The sequence below is a fragment of the Asterias rubens genome, chromosome 4, assembly GCF_902459465.1.
Source record: "Asterias rubens chromosome 4, eAstRub1.3, whole genome shotgun sequence".
NCBI classification, from domain to species: Eukaryota; Metazoa; Echinodermata; class Asteroidea; order Forcipulatida; family Asteriidae; genus Asterias; species Asterias rubens.
The window spans coordinates 3,005,361-3,025,471 of record NC_047065.1 but is presented as its reverse complement, the minus strand read 5'-3'; the positions used below and the strand labels follow the sequence as shown (position 1 = coordinate 3,025,471).

The following is a 20,111-nucleotide window of genomic DNA, read 5'->3' as shown; positions in this document are numbered from 1 at the left end:
TTATGTAATAAAATGATGACATTCTTTAATAATATTCTTCTGAAATGATTCCATGCTTCATTGTAAATCCATTGAAAGACTTCTTCTATAATGAATAAAGGATTCGTTCTCTGTGTCTAAACAGAATAAATTGTTGGCAAATTGTTGTGCCCAAAACTTCAAGTATCATCACATAGGCCTATTCAAAACAAATAATGTTTATATTTTCTCTTGTCAACTTTGTATTTCTTTTCAACTTTAACAAACAACGTTTATTTCTTTTCTTTGAAATAGTGATTCCTAAAAATAAAATTAAAACAGTAAATTAATTTCCCATCCTTATAAAGTCCTTGGATCAACTTTATGTTTTCTTTAGTTAATTTTCTTCTGCAATATTTTAGTTAAGAGTTAACATTCAGGGTGAATTTTATTTTTTTAAAGATTTTACCGAAATAACACATCATTAATACGTATTAATTTTCACTTTTGGGTTAATGAAACATCTGAATAGTAATCATTTGACTATCATATAATCTATTATTTATTAAAGTATTTGGAATAATTTTGAGAACTGTTTACCAAAAGTGAACACTGACTTAAAATACATCTTTTGAGAAGCAGAGTGAAAGACATATGACACATTCACAGTTTAATACTTCTAGATGGCTAAAGGGAACAGAAAAACATATTTTCGTTTTAAAAGTTGGAAAAAAAAAACCTCTTATCAAACCTTAAATTTCCATGACAACTTGTCATCACAAGTAACTCGATTTAAGTTACATTCTCCTTATCATTCTTGTCACTGTGGATTAATGAAAAACTTAAATCCCAACAAAACATTTTAACTTTTCAACAGAATGAAACCCAAATAGATTGAAATGTTTCTGAAGCCAAGTCTGATTGGATAATCTGGTACACCATTTTGGTCTAAGCCCCTTTGAGCTCTAACAGTTATGCAATTTGATTCTTGCTGCACACATAAGAACCAGACTTTTAGTTCCTTCCAACCTCGACTTGGTTACTTTGATTTGAAATGGAGAAAAAAATATGGCAGCCTTGTACCATAAAGAAAGTCAATTGACCCCCGGCAATGGTCGCCATCTTGGATCTCAATGTTCCAAGCAAAACTCTTGGCCATTGAAAGACTGTGTCAGAAAAAGCGACTTCGGCTACAGCTACGGCTAGATCACGCACTTCTCCCTATTCTTCAACACTGACGGACGCACCGATCTAGCCGTAGCCGTAGCCAAAGTTTCGCTTCAGACACAGCCTTAGTTCTTCCTTTGACCTTCATGCTGTTGGAGCTTCGTAGACCATTTACAAAGAGTCTATGACGATCCTTCTTTTTGACAAAAATACTGTTCTGTTCCAAATGAATTTTTACTGATAATACTGTCTATCGCCCTCTACTATTACAAACTGTGCATGCTTGTAATAATAATAATATCATTAATATGACATTGTTTGCATAGTGCTTAATACATAGTGCATTTTACTAATAAAGTTTTGTACACAAAGCCCACTGGTTTCATAGCACTTAAACTTGAAAGCCTGTTGAAAATTTCACTTTATTCCATTTTACTTTTTTTCATTTTACAGACACAAAGATTACACTGGACTATATCAAAAATATGTTTAAATATAATCATCATTTTGAATGACTTGTCTGACTAGTAATGTTACAATTTGTGGAAAGCGCAAACTCAGATTCTTGTTAAGAAAATCTGTTTTCCAGAGTAAGTGATCAGGGCCCAATTTCATGGCTCTGCTTACCAATAAGCAAAGAATCGGCACTTACCGAAGCAGGGAATTCCACACTTACTTCATGGGTTTGCAGGGAAATGTTTCTTATGCGCACTCCTTGCTACTAGGCATTCTTTACTTACACAGCTGGCGCAGAAATTCAGCGCTTGCACAGTTAGCGGCAAATGGTGACACTAAGCGCAGAATTTAGCAGTAAGCAGAGCCATAAAATTGTGCCCAGGTAAGAGTGAGAAAAGATTACATAACCAACTTATTAGTAATCTGACTTTTTTTCTCAGAATAATTTCACACAAAAATATTAACAAAAATAATTACAAAAAGTTCAAAGAATACAATTATTCTTTACATAATCAAGATAACGATAAGTATAAAAGTGATATCCTGAAAAATTCAAATAACCAAAATTCCAGCAGCAACACTGTAGTTAACGCATAAGAGTTTTAAATGGACTCAAATACTGCAGTCTGACTTTGGAGCCATGTATTTCCTTTAATCAACGCTGACAAACAAGAGACTGGATGGAGTCATCCTTCGATCCAAGTGATCAACTATACTGGTCCACATGAACGCTGCCCTCTTGTGGTCACATTGCATATTGGTGCACATCTCTGTAGGGCAAGAGGTCCAAAGGTAGCTTGAATATCTGACGTCCCACTTCAAGGCTCGTGAATTAGGCCAGAGATCTGTACATAATCACCTTTGACCTACAAGCATTTCACATGGCTTTCATGGTTCTGGAGATTCGCAGTTAAATCTGGCGTACATGTGTATACATATAAAGCCAATACCTGTCCTCATCTTGTGGATAATAAGGACAGGAGACCAGTCTAGGCGTCCAGATGCAGAAAAAAACTTCAGAGGTTACTCCAAGACTCCAATTCAACGAGGCCGATGAAAAATCCAAAGATTAACAATACTTTGACGATGAAAGATGATAATATAAGACATCACATCTCTTATCAGAGCAGCATCCATTGTTTCTACCCACTGGTAGGCATTTTCTACCACCCACTGGTAGGCATTATGTACCCAATGTTAGGCGTGTTCTACCCACTGGTAGGTGTGTTCTAACCACTGGTAGGCATGTTCTACCCTCTGGAAGGCATGTCTACCCACTGGTAGGCATTTCCTACCCACTGACTGGTAGGCATTTGATAGTAGCTGACCACTGCATCTGAGAGTTTGTTGAAAGTTTAAGTAAATTCCAAAGAGTCTATATCTCTTATGAGAGCAGCGTACATAGTTCGTAGTGCTCTATTCTCTCTGGTAGTCATTTGACCGTAGCTGACCGGGTGTGGTTGACTTTCATTCTCTGCATTCGTTTGGTCACTTCTGTGTGGTCATCCTAAAAAAGTAAATCAACAAAGTATTCAATGAGTACAACTTTTATTTCTAAAGTTTTTTTTTTTTTTTAAGGTTTCTGATTATAACAGGCACTGGACACCTTTGTATTATTAATTGTCAAAGATCAGTATTCTCACTTGGTGTAGTCCAGCATGCATAAAATAGCAAATCTTTGAAAATTTAAGCTCAATGTTGGTTATCAAAGTTGCAAGAGAATAATGAATGAAAACAAAACACTTGTTGCACAAATTTGGTGTGTGCTTTCAGATGCCTAAAAAATGCTTAAGGCCTGAAGTATTTTATTATTTGAGTGAGAAATTACCTCTTTCTCAAAGACAGCACTCCGTTGCTTGTTAATACCAAGTTTTTATGCCAGCAATTATTTTGAGGGATTACCAATAGTGTCCAGTGCCTTTTGACCACAAAGTAAAGGCCTCAATCTTATTGCCACTTACCCCTGCATTTGCTCCTCTCTTCTCTGCCCGTCTCATACTTGGTGGGTTAGTGGGTGTGGTTGCAGAGGTGGGGGTCGTTGCTGTTGATGTTGGGCGGGGCCGCGGCTCCTTACCAGGCCAGATTGTCAACATGGAGTCCTCTCCACCTGTGATCAGACTCTCAGACTTCAAGAAAAATTATGATAATTGTTATATAAAGACATCAACAATGCAGGTTTGCCAGGACTGACAAAAGTCTTACAGCAACAATGTTGTCTTCTTTCTCGAAATGTTGAAAACATAAATGCTGATCAGCCTGCTCATTAGAATTTCATTTTTCACCCCAATTTGTCTTTGAGGACAGAGCGGGGAAAAAAAATTGTCAAATAAAGAGTATGCAAATATTCTGGAGAAAAGCAATTCACCTTATTGTCCCAGTGCAGGCATCGAACCACCCCGGAGTGGGCCGTCGGTAATGAACGTACTTTATGAACTCTCTCTCTGCCAACAGTCAATAGGTTCAGATCGCCACTGTAAAGAAGAACAACCAATGGTTATCAAATAGCAAACCACCAGGGAAACTGACTGGGTAAAGCCGGTTCATACTTCCTGTAAATATGAAACAAATGTTGACGTCACAGCCCTGTTTTCGCTGCGAATGTTTCACAGAAATTGAGCACAAGTAATTTTCAAATTTGTGATGTCAAAATTTGTATCGCATTTGCATTTGCAGGAAGTATGAACCGGGCTTAAGTTTGAAATGATTTGGGGTTCAACAAAGAAAAATTTGGCTATATCGGAATTTGAACCAACGACCTACGGATTAATGTGCTGGCGCTCTACCAAACTGTGCTGTCTATCCCTATGTTGGCGGTCTCCCTATTTTGTTAATATCTTTGTCCAGGGGCTGGGGAACTAAAGACGTAGACTTTCATCTTCAATGATACAGGATCACTTTCATTTTTGTAAAGGGCACTTCCATTAGAAGTCTTTATGACATATTAAAGCAACACAGAGGCATTGACCGTCAAAGAAGTGTAGAGAATCCATGAATAAATCATTTCAAGATAAAGACAGTTACGCCCGGTTCATACTTCCTGCGAATACCGCTAGAATTTTGATGCCACAGCCCTGAACTTCGCTGCATTTCAACTGATGCAAATTATTCGTTTGCGTGTTTGTGATGTCAAGATTGATATCGCATTTACATTCGCAACATAGAAACAAATTTGAGTAGACATTTGACATATCAAGCTAACTGGTTCGATTTGACAGTAAGGAGTAAAGATTTATGACAACCCCATGTTACATACCTTTTCATTATTACAATGCTTTCCTGTCTCTCCTGAGTGCTATTCATTATTTATAACCCTTTTTTTTAATGACAGGGTAAATAACTTCAAAACTACTAATATACCATAAGTTGTAATAACAGGCAAATGTTTGGTAGGTAAAACTGACAAGTAAAACTGAATGAATTTAATATCAAATAAAATAAGCCGTTGAAACTGCTTACCAATGAAAAGGACCTACGGTAATGCAAAAAAAAATTAGCGTTAATGGCCTGAAGTCTTGATCCTAGCAGAGTCTACTAGCTTCCAAGAAAGACTCCACTTGGGTCAAAACGCAGGCCATAAACTGTTGGTTATCAATAACTAACATTGTTAAATCAAGTTCGAAATAAACCTTTGTAGTTCATCATGAATAACAACCTCTAGCTTTGCCGGTCACACTTTGGCATTTTTGTTAAAAAGATTTTAATTAGCTTACGTGAATGATCCTCCCACCACGACCAGTGACTTGAGAGGTGAATGGTAAAAACAATCCACAAGATAATCCACTTTGCATTGATCACCCTCCTACAAAATACAGAGACAGATGTGATTAATTTGGGATAAAAATATTATACACAAGAAAACAAGTACTGAACAACACATTTCAGTGACATACATCTCAATATTGTAACAAATGATATTATCTTCAAGTAGGCATGAATCCTTGATTCCGATTGGTCAATCCATAGCAACAAGGAGTGTGATATAAGCCCATATTGCACGCCCATATTGCACGCCCATATCACACCCTGCGTCTTGTGTGTTCTAACTGCGTGTCAAATTTGCTTGAAGATAAATACGTTATCATTTCGGCCTTGTTGGATATGGGACGCAGAAACGCTATATTTTTCCGTATTACACTCGCTCTGGTGTGATAACTTAAGGCCGAGTTATAGTCGGTCGTGCGATGGTCGGGCGTCGGAAATCTTCACGCGCAATCATAAAAAGACGCGGTTTTTAGGCCTCAGTCTTAGGATTGCGCACAAGATTTCCGTCGCGCGACCATCGCGCGACCGACTATAAACCGGCCTTTATAGTGACAAATAGTGATACAAAAAATTAAAAAATGAACTGTTTTTGCAAATTAAAAAATAAATAAAAAATTCACACTTACCGCAAGTTTTTCTCTGACATCATCAAATCTTGTGAGAACGGAAGACTGCAATGGAAAAAAGGAGATGAAAGAAGAAACTAATAACATGAAAGGTCTAGAAAATGTTGCTGGACAATAATTACATCCGGTGCTTCAGTGCAGACAACTCTCGATTAATTCTTCCAAGCAGTCTACCTTCTAGACATAAAAAAAAAATGATTTGATCTTAAGACTGAGAATGCGAAGAAAGACAAGTCTTTTTCTCCCGTGGACCGAAGGAATGGAACAAATTACCCAAACTCATCAGGGAACCATCTTCAACTGCCATCTTCAAGAAAAACCTTAAAACCTACTTTTTCAGTCAGCCTCGTCATTAAATCCTTTGTTGTTTTGTTTTTGTTTTGTTTCCTTGTATTGTTCTTGTTATTGTACAGTGCTTTAGGCGCTTTATAAATACCTATATTATTACAGTTAGGGCCTATTATTATTATTATTATTCAAGTCCTAAGTCAACATCCAGAAAAACCCATTAAAGCAAAATATTATCTCTTAAAGAAACATTACAGAATTGTTTTTTTTTTTGCTAACAAAACAGTTGCTGGCAGTGTAAGCACTTTATGTAATCCACCAAACAGTGACAAACCCATAGAAGTTTGAGATCTATTGGTCATCTTGGTCACCGATGACACACTTAATATTAAAAGAAAAAATGAATAAAACGCCCCTGAGCGATAAAGTCTAAATGCGAAATTAGATTATTTATTTCTCATCAAATATGACATTTCATACAGAAGTATTTCAAGGGATGTTTTCTACTACCATCATCACTAGACCGTGTAAGTTTTACATAAATCTGTGACTGATCTTCACATTTTTTTTTTCTTACAAATTCTGTAATGTTCCTTTAACATTTTCTAGGAAAAAACAGCCCAGTTGCGAGAGTGTCCTTGATTGAGAAACTCTCTCAATAATCGCTTCCTAACTCTAAGGAGTGTGATGCCATCTTTAAGAGGTGTTCGTATGTGATTAATTACAGGTGTACTTTAATGAGTTTAGCTGTCATGGATGTACGCTTAATGATTATAAATCATGGCTTTAAAGTCACCTGGAATTGTTTTCTTTCAAACATAAGAGTACATGCTTACGAACAATAAAACAATTGTTTTAGTAATTGTTTGTCACGATTTATATGTTTAAAAAATATATAAAGTTGTTTGGGGGGCTGACTCCGCCTACCCCTTTTGTGACGTCAATCGAGGCAGACTTTGCCTGCAATGCGTATAGTAAACACACGTGCAAAGTACATGTACGTCCAAGACGTGAGTTGGTTCATTTCAAAAAGTGTTTTTCTGCCCCTGGATAACAAAGATTGTCATATTTTTACAATTTGATATAAAAAACAAAATTTGAAATTGAAAGTGAGATAGATGCTTACTTTGGTGTTTGTAGAGATAATGAGCGTATGCCTGGAACATGAACTTTATTCATAACTCAACTCCATGGAAAACATGGCGTCCGCATAAGCGCGTAACAAGCAGTCCGCTTATAGGGCCCTCAGTGTTGCATATTAGGGAAAGTAAACACTACATGGAAAAGCAACGGGTTTGTAAACACAACACTTACCTCTACTGCATCCCATATAAGAATAGTCTCAGTGTGCGTCAAGCAATAGAGATACTCACTGTTGGAGCCACACCAACCAATCCGACTCTGAATTCAAACAAGAAGTCACGTATCACATCTCAAGTTTCACAGTTTCACAAACTCATAGGAAATACTTTCCCTAAAACAATATTCTCTAAAGGTTGAAAGGTTTCACAAGAGCTTTGATGGGAATAACATCACAGGAATTTTAAAGTATTATTGAAAGATTACATACAATACTGTTATGTTAATGAATTACAACAAAAACTTGCTAAGCACAGAAAAGAATTGCTTAGCAGAATCAGGTTACCAGCCCAAACTACATTAAGTTTGCATTGTTGTCAGTGCGTGACTTATCTTTTGCTTAGCAAATAAATTTATTCGCCGCTATTTTCTGCTTATAAGCAGTGGACATGTTTGAGATGTTGAGATACACCAGGTTAGAGGACTGGAAATTACCACTGGTGTCCAGTGTCTTTAAGCTGCTCTATAAAATTGGTCTGTATGTGAATTATGTTCCAGTAGGAACAATGTTTCAAGCAATCCTCAGTCTGTGTGTTTGCCGGCGGGCTGTCTGTCTGTCTGTCTGTTTGTCTACTCACCACTGATGACTCTGAGTTTAGTGTCGTCACTAAGGCATCTTCTTCACTGCTCTGACTGATGTCAAAGACACAAACTAAACCATCGGTGGACCCTGTCGCTAGACTCGCTGGCTTTGTGGGATGAAACTTGACCTGAAATACAACAACATCAAACAGTTGATTCAAAGGGAAGGTACACGTTTGGTAACTACTCAAAACAAATACTAACTTAAAAACTGACTTGGTAACTAGCATTGGAGAGCTGTTGATAGTATAAAACATTTTTGGAATCGACTCCCTCTGAAGTAACGTAGTTTTTGAAAAAGAGGTAATTCCACACTAAAATATTAAAAGACTTATAGCTAGAAGTCTTTTATTCCTATCTGAAAGCACACAAATTCGTCCAACAAGTGTTTTTTTCTCTTTCTTTCATCATTTTCACCAATACACCAAGCGAGAACACTGGTCTTTGACAATTACCAATAGTGTACCTTCCCTTTAAAGTTGCATTGACTGGATTACAACGACAAATTGTCAACAACAAAAAATAACTTGAAGTTCTGAGTCCCTCACTAATTGTCATTACAAGCTGTAGATTTAATAGATGTTACATTTGCATTGGCGATAACGCATACTGCTCAGTTGGGATTCGAAACCCGCGACCTTTGCCAATCTAGAGCAGATGTCTAACCAACTAGACCACTGCGAATGCCCGGTAGCTAGAGGCGGTTTGAATCATTTAGCAGTGGGTACCGCAACGGTTTAATAGATCTTAAATTTGCATCGGGAATAAAGAAATGCTGCAGATTATTGTTAATCATATCAAATAAGAAACTTTTTAAATATGTGTATATATTTAGAATTCTGTCCCTTATCTCTCATGACAAAAATGTTGACATGAAAAAAAAACCCATAAATCCCTTAATAAATTTGTTTGTTAAAAAAGAAAAAACTGTCAAAACAAAGGAAAGAACATTTACAAAAGTCTTGCAAAAATAATAAACAACTGAAGGTTTTCATAATATAACATAAATAAAATAAGACATTAAAAAACATCAAATAAAATGCAGTGGCGAATACACACACAACAAAATGGTTGAAGAAATGGATTTCTTTTTACCAATATATAACAAATGATTTGGTGGAATGGATATTTTTCTGACACTGTAGAGACAAGACTATGATTGTTATCAGCAACACATGCAAGAAAGTTCAGACAGCCTTCCCTATATGACGCCATCGGCTGATAATATCAGCTTCTTCATCATCAAATCTTTCTCACACATCACATGGATGAAACTAGCGTCTCGTTGAGAGACAAATTTGTTACAGTGTTGACATCTTTCTGTGTAGGACACTCTTAAGAGAAAAATTCCTCTTAAAGATACTGGACACTGTTGGGATTTGTCAAAGACCAGTCTTCTCACTTGGTCTTCTCACGTCTTAATTGTCTATAAAATTTGTTTTAAAAGGATTTCTCACAAAACCAAATGTATCTTGCTGATTTGTGTTACATTGGCACATCTAAAAGTCAGCTAGATTTAAAGGGGTTTGATACCATTTGTAGAATTTACCTGTAGAAGTTTCAGCCTCATTAGTCATCAAGTTTTTGAGGGAAAAAAAGTGAAAATCACAAAGCAATGTTTTTAGGAGAGTCGCGAAAATCCGTTGTACAGACAAAAATTATTTTTAGTGAAATTGTTTGTGTTTTGAGTCTTATGTCTTGTATTTGGTGCTTTACAAATACAGTTATTATTATTATTATTTTGTGTCATACAAAAAGCACCCAAACCCTTTAAACAGCTAGATTTAAAGAAACTTAATGTAAACTATGGATGTTTTTACAGACAGTTTTCCGAAGGCAAAGCTGCCCCTTTAAGAAGCAGCTCGATTTAAAAAACTCCTATGGGATGCAGCCAGTGATGTCTACCATGAATAATGTGCATCACTATTAGTCTACGAGTAAGACAGTATCCTGCATAACAACTCAGCGTTGAGTTCTAGCAGCTAAGTGTTGAAACCATTGTTCAAATAATTTAATTTTCACTTCAGCATCAGCCACAAAAGAATATTACATATATTCCTAACTCATTGATGTTATTATTGATTTTGAAAAGGATTATTATTCAATGACGTACGATTTGTTAGTCTTGACTTTAAAGGCAGTGGACACTATTGGTAATTACTCAAAATAATGATTAGCATAAAACCTTATTTGGTAACGAGTAATGGGGAGCTATTGATAGAATAAAAAATTGTGAGAAACGGCTCCCTCTGAAGTGACGTAGTTTTCGAGAAAAAAATAAATATTCCAAGCATTTGATTTCAAGACCTCAGTGTGACAAGGGTGTTTTTTCTTTCATAGTTTTAATCTCACAACTTCGACAACCAATTGAGCTAAAATTTTCACAGGTTTATTATTTTATGCATATGTTGAGATACACCAAGTGAGAAGACTGGTCTTTGACATTTACCAATAGTGTCCAGTGTCTTTAAGTAAAAATTTGAAACTTTGCATGGTGGAAGAATAACTAAAAGAGGTTCAGGCCTGGAATTACACGTAGGGCATGGCCTCTGTGCCCCTGGTCTTGGCCTTGGTGCCCCTTCAAAAGCTTTCCATTGACTTTGAGATTTTTCAATGGAATTGCCCTTTGCAAAATGAAAATTGCATCTCCCTTTCAAAGATGGAATTCCTGGCTTGGAACGGTTTGCAGAAACACCATGTGGTTATCTCTTTTGAGATATTTGTTATTAAAATCTTGATTTGATTAATTAGTGAATGTGACTTTCGCCCAGCACTCCGAGTAAAAATACACTTTTCTGCCGAGCACAGATTTCCCCCAGATTGCACTTCAGCAATGAAGGCCCCATATCTAAAAAAAAAAATAATGTTGTTGAACCAGTCGCTCTTGGTGGACTAAATTGGATTAAGAGCCCACCACTAAAATAGTCTACAATCTCGGCAAAATCTCAGTGGGGCCCCCTGCCCCCTTTTAATGTTGGTTCTGATTGCACGGTCTTCTGCGTTGAGCAGTCAAACATTGAGCGGGGGACGGGGGAGAGAATGTTTAATGTCCAAGCATTTTGGCCGGGATTGTAGCTACAAGTACAACTGTTCATAGACTAACAAAAGTGATCCTTACACAACAAAACTTGACCATGTTTCCTAAAGAATAAAAAAAAAGGGACCAACTTGACAACATTCACAGGTGAGTACAATTAATTAACAGGTGGTTTACAAAGGAATCCTAACTCATGCATAAAAACATGCAGTGATAACCAGTGTGAATGACATCTATAATATTAATATACCTGTTGAATGACATATGGGTTTTGCTATGAGAAGAAGAAACACGAAATTAACATTATTTATACAGAAAACTGCCACGAAGCGTGACAGTCTAATGAATATTCAGAGGTATAATGAGCACCCATAAACCAAGGAGAATTTCAAACCCACCATGCAGGGTTAATTTACTGAAAAGATGGTCCATTTGATCACAGTTTAAGTTTCACTTTTTTTTTGCAGTTATATAATTCCCCCCAACCTTCTTGAGCAATTGCTTCTAATTGTTTAAGTGTACCACCCCCACTGGAGGTTGTTGCCTTCATAAATCTGCCTGCCAAGCCAGGGTTCCTCAGTGAAAATGATTTTTTTTTGGTCATAATTAAGCATATCTCATTTGAAAATAATAGTCAAATAAGTCAGAAAAGACAGTCTTCTTATTGAGTGTGAGTCTTATGTGACCAAAGTACAAGTCAACAATTTCCAGCAGATATTTCTTTTTGATAAAAAATAAAGATATCATTTGGTTTGCAGCATGTGTGTATCTACCTGCTAGGTAGTTATATTCTTTTGAGAACTTGTCTTGTCTATATCTTACTACCACGGAGTAAATATTTCGGATTCGGGAGACTTCTCAGTTTTGAAAAGTAGAATATAAAGCAGATGAATATAAAGCAACACAAGTTCTCAAAAGAAAATAATCTACCTAGCAAGATGATACACACTTGGTGTTATACGGCAAACCAAATTATGATACCTCATCATGCAATGCCTCAAATCCCATATAAATAAATAGTACTTCTATTAACAAAATCTCCAGTGGCGCCGAGTAACACGGTAAACACTCTGCAAAATCACACGATTCTAATGTATTTATAATGAATGGAGTGAACTATAAAACATAAAAAAACTCATTATTCTATTCTTCTGTCGGCAAATCTTTTCATCTGGACGGACTCCGACTACAAAATGTGTCTATGATTCTTAATTGCGCCTTACACTCGATATCACCCAGGGGGAGACAGAAAGGGACTATGGTATTACTAGGCAACCTTTAGTATTGCGGCCCCCGGAGGGGGGTTCTTAATAACCACATACTCAGTCCGACACTTTGAAACATACAACCAATCTCCTCGAACTGTACAATTCATTTACTAGATCAATACACTAGTGACATGTTGCACTTACCAACAGCCTAGCGACGGCAACTTGTTTTTTATTGTATACTATAGGAAATAGATAGTCCGATAAATAACATAGAAGACTTAGACCAAGTCTCAGTTTCATTCTGATTCTAAAGATGAACGCAAAGTAAAAGCATTTGGCATGTCAATTAAACCTAAAACTGAATGCCAAAGTGTCACAAAATGAGAGGACTTTGCCTAGCGATGGTATTTTGTTTTACCAAAGGAAATAGATAGTCGAATGAATAACATCAAAGCCTCAGAGCAAGTCTCAGTTTCATTCTGATTTTATAAAGAGGAACCCAAAGTAATTGGGTCTGGCATGTCAATTTTATGAAACAATTCCCAAAACTGAATGCCACAAAATGAGAGAAATTTGCCTAGCAATGGCAACTTGTTTTTTATTTTAAATAAATTGGAAGCCTCACAACAAGTCTTAGTTCATTCTGATTTTATAAAGAGGAACCCAAAGTAAAATCATTTGGCATGTCAACTTTACAAAACAATTCCTAAAACAATTCCACACATTGAATGACAAAGTTCCACAAAATGAGTGGACTTTTTAACTTTGTCTTGTCAAGAATACCATTTATTCTTTTCAGTGTTTTTAAAACTAAATTTAACCCCAAAACCTCAAAGTAATTCTGAACCACAGTCAAAATTTGCCTGATGTAGACGACCAAAACCCCTTGACGGGAAAAAAACTGTTTACTGGTTATTTTCTTATTATTATAAACTAGAGAATAGAAATAAACATTATTTTCCTGAACACAACCACCAAAAATACCCATAATGAAATAAGTCTCTGGGGTTGGATTTCACAAAGAGTTAAGACTAGTCTTATCTTGAGTTAGGACAAGTTACTCATCCTAGCTTAGGGCTTAAGCCGCAAGTTTTTAATAACTCTTAGGACTAGTCCTAAAAATAGGACTATCTTTGTGAACTCACCTCAGGACACTGAAATGGTTCTTTTATACTTTCCACATATTTTTCACATATTTTGATGGCAGATACTTACTTGGGTGATATCGTCTGAGTGGGATTCTTTATAAGCTCCAAGTAGATTGGTTGAACGACAATCCCTGCATGAATGAAGATACAAAAAGACAAAGGAAAATCTTTATTTGAGATTCATCACAAATAGTGGAAGATCTAACAAATAGAGTAATTCATATTCACATAAAGAAGAATAAGTCAAAACCACAATCCTTAAAGACTTCACTGGCAAAGTGTCAGCTAAAAAAACTCTAAGAAAAAATAATTAGCTGTTGCAAACTGCTTAACAACCAAAATGACCTGTGAATAAATGCAAGAAATAGGTCTGGGTAAATGGCCAGACGTTTCGACCCTAGCAGAGTCTTTCTCGAAGGCTGTACAAAATCAAATCAAATAAAAAATATTAAAAAAATATTCTCCACTTTCTATTATTTAACAAAAAGATAAACATGTGTAAAGTATATCAGCCTTTGTTTGAGTCGGAAAACACAAGGGCATTAGCTATTTTTGTTTGCATTTTATACCATAGGTCCTGTGAGTTTGGTCAGCAGTTTGCAACAGCTAATTCTATTTTCTCATAAAATATGGTAACAACCAGTAGAGCTACAGTATGTACAGAATAGAAACTGACAAAGCGTAAGAAACTGTAATACTCCAAGTGAACTTTGACTGTCCTGCAAAACAAAGATTAAACCTTACTGATGGCCAATAAAGTACATCACAGCAATGTTTTAAGGAGAGTCGCGTAAATCTGTTGTACATGCTAAAATAATTTGTTTGTCTCACTACGACAAATTTCTTTTATGTGAAATCATTTTACTCATTTCTAAAAAACTACAGCACCTCAGCAAGTAATATTTTAAGGGAAGCTTTCTACCATCATTCTCTTCAAACTGTGTAAGTTTAATTTAAACCTGTGGACGTTTGTGTTGTACAACAAAGTACTTGAACCCTTTGAAAGTTAAGGACAAATTCACTTTCGTTAGAGCTGAACAAGGCACATCTCTTCCCAGCCGTAAGACTCGGGTCAAGATAAACACAATTTGACTTCCAACTGCCGTCAAAAAACAACAACCTGTGCATCATGGCGTCCTAATATAAACGGTATAATCAATAGATTCTGAATTCAGCGCCGTGCCTGCATATCCGCACATCCGATGAAGTCCTTGTATTGCCAGTGGTTTTACAAATGACCGTGGAGGAATAGAGGGCAGGGACATCAATCAATCATAAGACCTCTGACGGATCAGTTGTCAAATTTAGAGGTCAGAGTTATTCATTATTTTGCACTGAATCAATAGAGATTGGGTCAGGATTTCCACCTTCTATATCCCCATTTTTTGGTTCAAGGAATACTTGGTGATGAAAACACACCTGTATGACACTTGGTGGGCTATCAACAATAATGTTAAGAGCAGAAACATGGACATCAACCAAACTGATAGAACATAAACTCTGCACAGCACAAATAGCAATAGAGAGACACAAATGCTAAATATATCAATTAGAGACAGGACTAAAAACACAGAAATACCAAAGAAAAATGGAGTAATAGACATCATAAGGACAATAAAACAAGCTTAAAAAAATGGAGATGGGCTGGACACACTGCCCAAAGAAATGACAAGAGATGGACCACAAGAATAATAGATTGGCAACCAAGGACAGGGAAAAGGAAAAGAGGTAGACATAAAAGAAGATGGAGAGATGACATCAGGGTATATGCAGGAACAACATGGACCCAGAACTGCAAGAAATAGAAAAGGATGGCCCTTAAATGAAGAGGGCTACATCTTACACTGGATAAAATATACCTGAAGTAACATAGTTTTTGAGAAAGGTAATTTCTCGCTCAAAAAATTAAAGACTTCAAGCCTGAAGCCTTTTTATAAAAATGCATCTGAGAGCACACAAATATGTGCAACAAGGGTATTTTTTCTCTTTTGTTCATTATTCTCTTGCAACTTTGATGACCAATATTGAGTCAAATGTTTTACAGATTTGTTATTTTATGCATATGTTGGAACACACCAAGTGCGAATACTGGTCTTTGACAATTACCAAAGGTGTCCAGTGCCTTTAAAGCCACTGCACTCTTTCCCTTTATTAACAGGACATTGACAAGGAACAATCCATAATGCAAATAAGAATGATTTACACTTGGGGAGACAGAGGAGGGACAGAGATCTTATAGGGAATGGTCGGAAGGATGAAAAAAAGCCGAACGCTAATGCCCGAGGGAGGCTAGCCTTGACTAGCTCCCCATGACAACCTGTCAGAATTTAGCCTTTAAGTCAGTCAGACTCCTAACTCCTAGTTTGGCACGAGCAGCTGTAGATATATGGACAGACTAGACGTGGTATTTGAAGTTCAGAGGTAAATAAGAAGACTAAAAACATCTCCACAATATCTTGTCTGTCAAGTCAGAATTGCACTAAAACAAACAACTGTTACTCAATCCGTTGCTCTTTTTAAAATGCTTAAAACAAAATTTGTACAAAAAAATAACCATTATTTTGTATTTTTTTTAATAGACACAAGAGGAAACCTTCAACTTGGACCGTTATGTAATCTCATTTTCGAATAAACCATAAGCAAAAACGCCATCTTGAAAATATAATATGTCAACAAGTTGCCTTGCTATAGTTTACCTTTTTATGTTACTATGAGAAAACAGAGTTACTATGAGAAAACAGAGTTACATGTAACTGTTACAAACTGCTTACCAACCAATAGTATAAATGCAAAAAAAATAGTTTAATGGTCTGATTTTTTCGACGCCAGCAGTCTTTCTCGAAGGCTTTATTTTATAGTTGTGTGCCGAACTGCTTCAGAATCATTGCGACACGATAGCTGCTTATATCACTTTGCACTTTTGATTTCACCCCACAGGCCTGGAATTTCATCTTTGGGAGGGCAAGGCCATTTTCATTTTAAAAAAGGGCACTTCCATTGGAAAATCTTAAAGTCTGTGGGAATTTTTGAAAGGGCACCAAGGCCAAGACAAGGGGCATCGCAGGCCATGGCTTCTGTGGCCCCCCGTGAAATTCCAGGCCTGACCCCAAGTCCTTTGCACACCAATCATGCACAATGGGACACGCGCATGACCTACTGAGTTGTCTAATTATTTATCAACAGGTACATTGCCATGAAGTAATGTATCTCATTACCATGGTAACATCCACATCAACAAATGTTGTCCAGTTCATCAAGGCCGCTGATCATAATTAAGGCTGGTAGGTCATTAAGTTAAAGACAGCAATTAATGCTCGGTAATTATTCCATATTGCTAGGATGGGAAAACCATTATAGCTTGGTTGTACACCTGGGCCTCACAGGATTCAAAGGCACTGAACACGTTTTGTAATTACTCAAGTAATGGTAATGAGCAACGGAGAGCTGTTGATAGTACAAAAAATTGTGAGAAATGGCTCCCTCTGAAGTAAGGGCATTTAAAGCCATTGGACACTTTCGGTACAGAAAACAAACAAAAAGTTCACAGATTTACAAATAACTTACAGGGTTTACAGAAGGTAATGGTGAAAGACTTCTCTTGAAATATTATTCCATGAAATGCTTTACTTTTGGAGAAAACATTAAAACAATATCAATTCTCGATACGAAAATACAGATTTATTTTAAACACATGTCATGACACGGCGAAACGTGCGGAAAAAAGGGTGTGTTTTCCCGTTATTTTCTCTCGACTCCGATGAACAATTGAGCCTAAATTTCCACAGGTTTGTTATTTTATATATAAGTTGTGATACACGAAGTGTGGGCCTTGGACAATACTGTTTACCGAAAGTTTCCAATGGCCTTAAGGCAGTTTTGAGGAAGAGGTAATTTCTCACAAAAATTTCCAGGCCTAAAACCTTTCTCTGGCATCTGAAAGCACACAAACTTGTGCAACAAAGGTGTTTATTTTTTTTAATTTTTTTTCAAAAACATAACAAACCATCTTTTTGTTTTGAAGAAATATGTAATTTGGAAAACTAAGTCTTACCGGATACAAACACTATGAGAGATTGAGCAATTGAGAAGTCTTCCACATCTTTTCCCCGTAAATATTATGATTTACTTCTAATAATAAAATTGCAGAACAGGGTCATAGCAAATTTCCCAATTTACCCAAAAAAATATTTCCAATACTTTCAAGTCGTTTCAGTCCCTCATTTCAATGCAATTCTGTACACGCCTACCCTTGGCAAGGTAAACGTAGCAGTGTAAATTTCGCCCAACCTGAAATTGCTTTTTCGTGCCACACTAGTCTCTGGTACATTTCACTACAAATTGAAACCTTGGCTGAGCCAAAAGCCGGCAACGTCAACTGTCCAAGTAATTTATCTCTTGAGCTCGATGTAGTCTCTGGTTCAGATGAACAGACTTGCTTGTCTCAAATTGAATGAGATGTTGCTGATTGAGGAGCTGAAGGGTGGGGCTTCAAGACATCAACGAGATGTGCTTCAACAAGAAGAAAATAAACCAGAAATCTTGGAATCCTCAATCTTATATATGTGACCCGCTCTGTGAAAATGAGTCAGATGTAGGCAATTTCAAGAATTGAGTTATATGTATGGCTGTAAAGAACACATCAGCAGCAGTAATGTAGGTTATTGCGTTGCTGAGTTACTCCCGTTTGAAATTAGCCATTACACCATTTTTGGTGAAAAACGAATTACAAGTAAAATGATATTTTAAACTAACATTTCGTGCAAAAGGATACAAATTAGACATAAGTATGACCACAAAATTGTTGTATTCATAGCTTTATTGCCTAAAAGTAAGTGTTCTAAAGGTTAACCATGCAACTATAGATTTTTTTATTTTTTTATTTTTACATTTTCCACATTAAACTGTCCATAACTTAATAATGCATTGGGCGACATCTGACTCATTTTCGCAGAGTGGGTCACATATTTGGTTTGTGGTTGTCTACTTGACGATGACTAGAGCAAGCTAGTCGAAACACAATTAGGAACTCACTCTGTGGATATTGAAGTTAGTCACGAGAAGTCCCCTCGTTCATTCCACTAAAGCAAATGTAGCAGTCCCGGCCGATGTTCTACCTTCCACCCAGGTAGTAGTTAAAAAGCAGGACAGTTTGTTTCAGAACTGAGAAGTCTACCGAATTCTGAAAATCTACTCCGCGGTAGTAGAATATATATATAGCAGGACAAGTTCTCAAAAGAACAAACTCTACCTGCCAGGTAGATACACATACCAAATATCTGTTGATACCTCACCATGCAATGCCTCAAAAACCATACCCAATCATGTTATTAAATTAATACCGAAAGTCACAAATTGAATTGAATTGCATAATTTTTAGTCATCAAGATGTGAGTCTATCTTGTAGCTATCAAATTCAATCCCTCATATTAACTTAGGTCCCCTATCATTATCCTCACGTTTTGTTGTGAACGCAGCTACCCACCAATCATTTTTTAACCTGATATGTATATATGATTTTGGGCAGCACTCATCTTTTACTTACAAAATTGTACTTTATTTACTTTCTTTTTTTTAAGATTATTTCTGCACAATCAACACAACAAAAAAAGTTCAAGTCTTTAAAGATTATTCACATGGATAAAAAGCTTTTGAAATATCATTCCTTAAGAGCTGTCTAGAATAGTAATTACAAAGTGGTACGGAACAAATATATTCAGCACTTTGGGCTGAGAACATGCAGAAACATTTGTTAGCATTGTCAATTACAACTTTGAAAATACACATAGATATTGTGAAGCTTTTGTTACTGCTAAAAGCCCTTCAGCATACAAACTCTAAAATTAGACAGACAGTAAGACGCTAAGATATCAGCAACTTATCAGCTTTTAAAGACACTGGACCCCTTTGGTAATTGTCAAAGACTAGCTTCCTTACTTGGTGTATCTCAGAATATTCACAAAATAAAAACCTGTCAAGTTTCAGCTCAATTGGTTGTCGAAGTTGCAAGAGAATAATGGAAGAAAAAACACATATGTCGCACAAGTTGTGTGCTTTCAGATGCTTGAATTCAAGACCTCAGCTGAGGTCTCAAAATCAATTCAAACACGTATTTTAGTGATAAATACTTCTTTCTCAAAATCTACATTACTTCAGAGGGAGCCGTTTCTCACAATGTTTTATACTCTCTCTATTGCTCGTTACCAAAATAAGTTCTTATGCTAAAAGTAATTTTGAGTAATTACCAATAGTGTCCAGTGCCTTTAAGCTTGAATAATACATGTCCATGTAACTGACACACAAGTCAGACGAAGAGATGTGCTTGAGGAGAAAAAAACATTAATGCAGATACGAGACAGTTTGTGTAAGTTATGTAAAGTGAAATCTACTTGCCGTATTCCCCTGGGTCATGTAGAATATCTGACTAGCATTGATTGAAATGATCATCAATTCCTTCTTACAATCTCATTTTCTTCTGGAATTCATTTTGAAGAATTTGTTTCCTCGCTGAATTTCTTTT

The 20,111-nt window shown here is 36.4% G+C and overlaps 1 protein-coding gene across 2 annotated transcripts in view; it reads right to left on the bottom strand.

The window, feature by feature from the left end:
- The window catches only part of LOC117289203 (WD repeat-containing protein 89-like), a 70,871-nt gene continuing 50,760 nt past the window's right edge, over window positions 1–20,111 (bottom strand). The window contains exons 8-16 of one of the 2 annotated variants that reach the window (XM_033770213.1): window positions 13,662–13,725; window positions 11,486–11,509; window positions 8,195–8,326; window positions 7,572–7,658; window positions 5,970–6,014; window positions 5,292–5,380; window positions 3,947–4,052; window positions 3,543–3,707; window positions 1–3,088 (exon numbers count right to left, since the gene is read on the bottom strand). In XM_033770213.1, the coding sequence (XP_033626104.1) occupies window positions 3,014–3,088; window positions 3,543–3,707; window positions 3,947–4,052; window positions 5,292–5,380; window positions 5,970–6,014; window positions 7,572–7,658; window positions 8,195–8,326; window positions 11,486–11,509; window positions 13,662–13,725 (787 nt within the window). In that variant the 3' untranslated portion in view covers window positions 1–3,013. The remainder of the gene's footprint in view (window positions 3,089–3,542; window positions 3,708–3,946; window positions 4,053–5,291; window positions 5,381–5,969; window positions 6,015–7,571; window positions 7,659–8,194; window positions 8,327–11,485; window positions 11,510–13,661; window positions 13,726–20,111) is intronic. The other variant, XM_033770214.1, reaches the window with a different exon arrangement.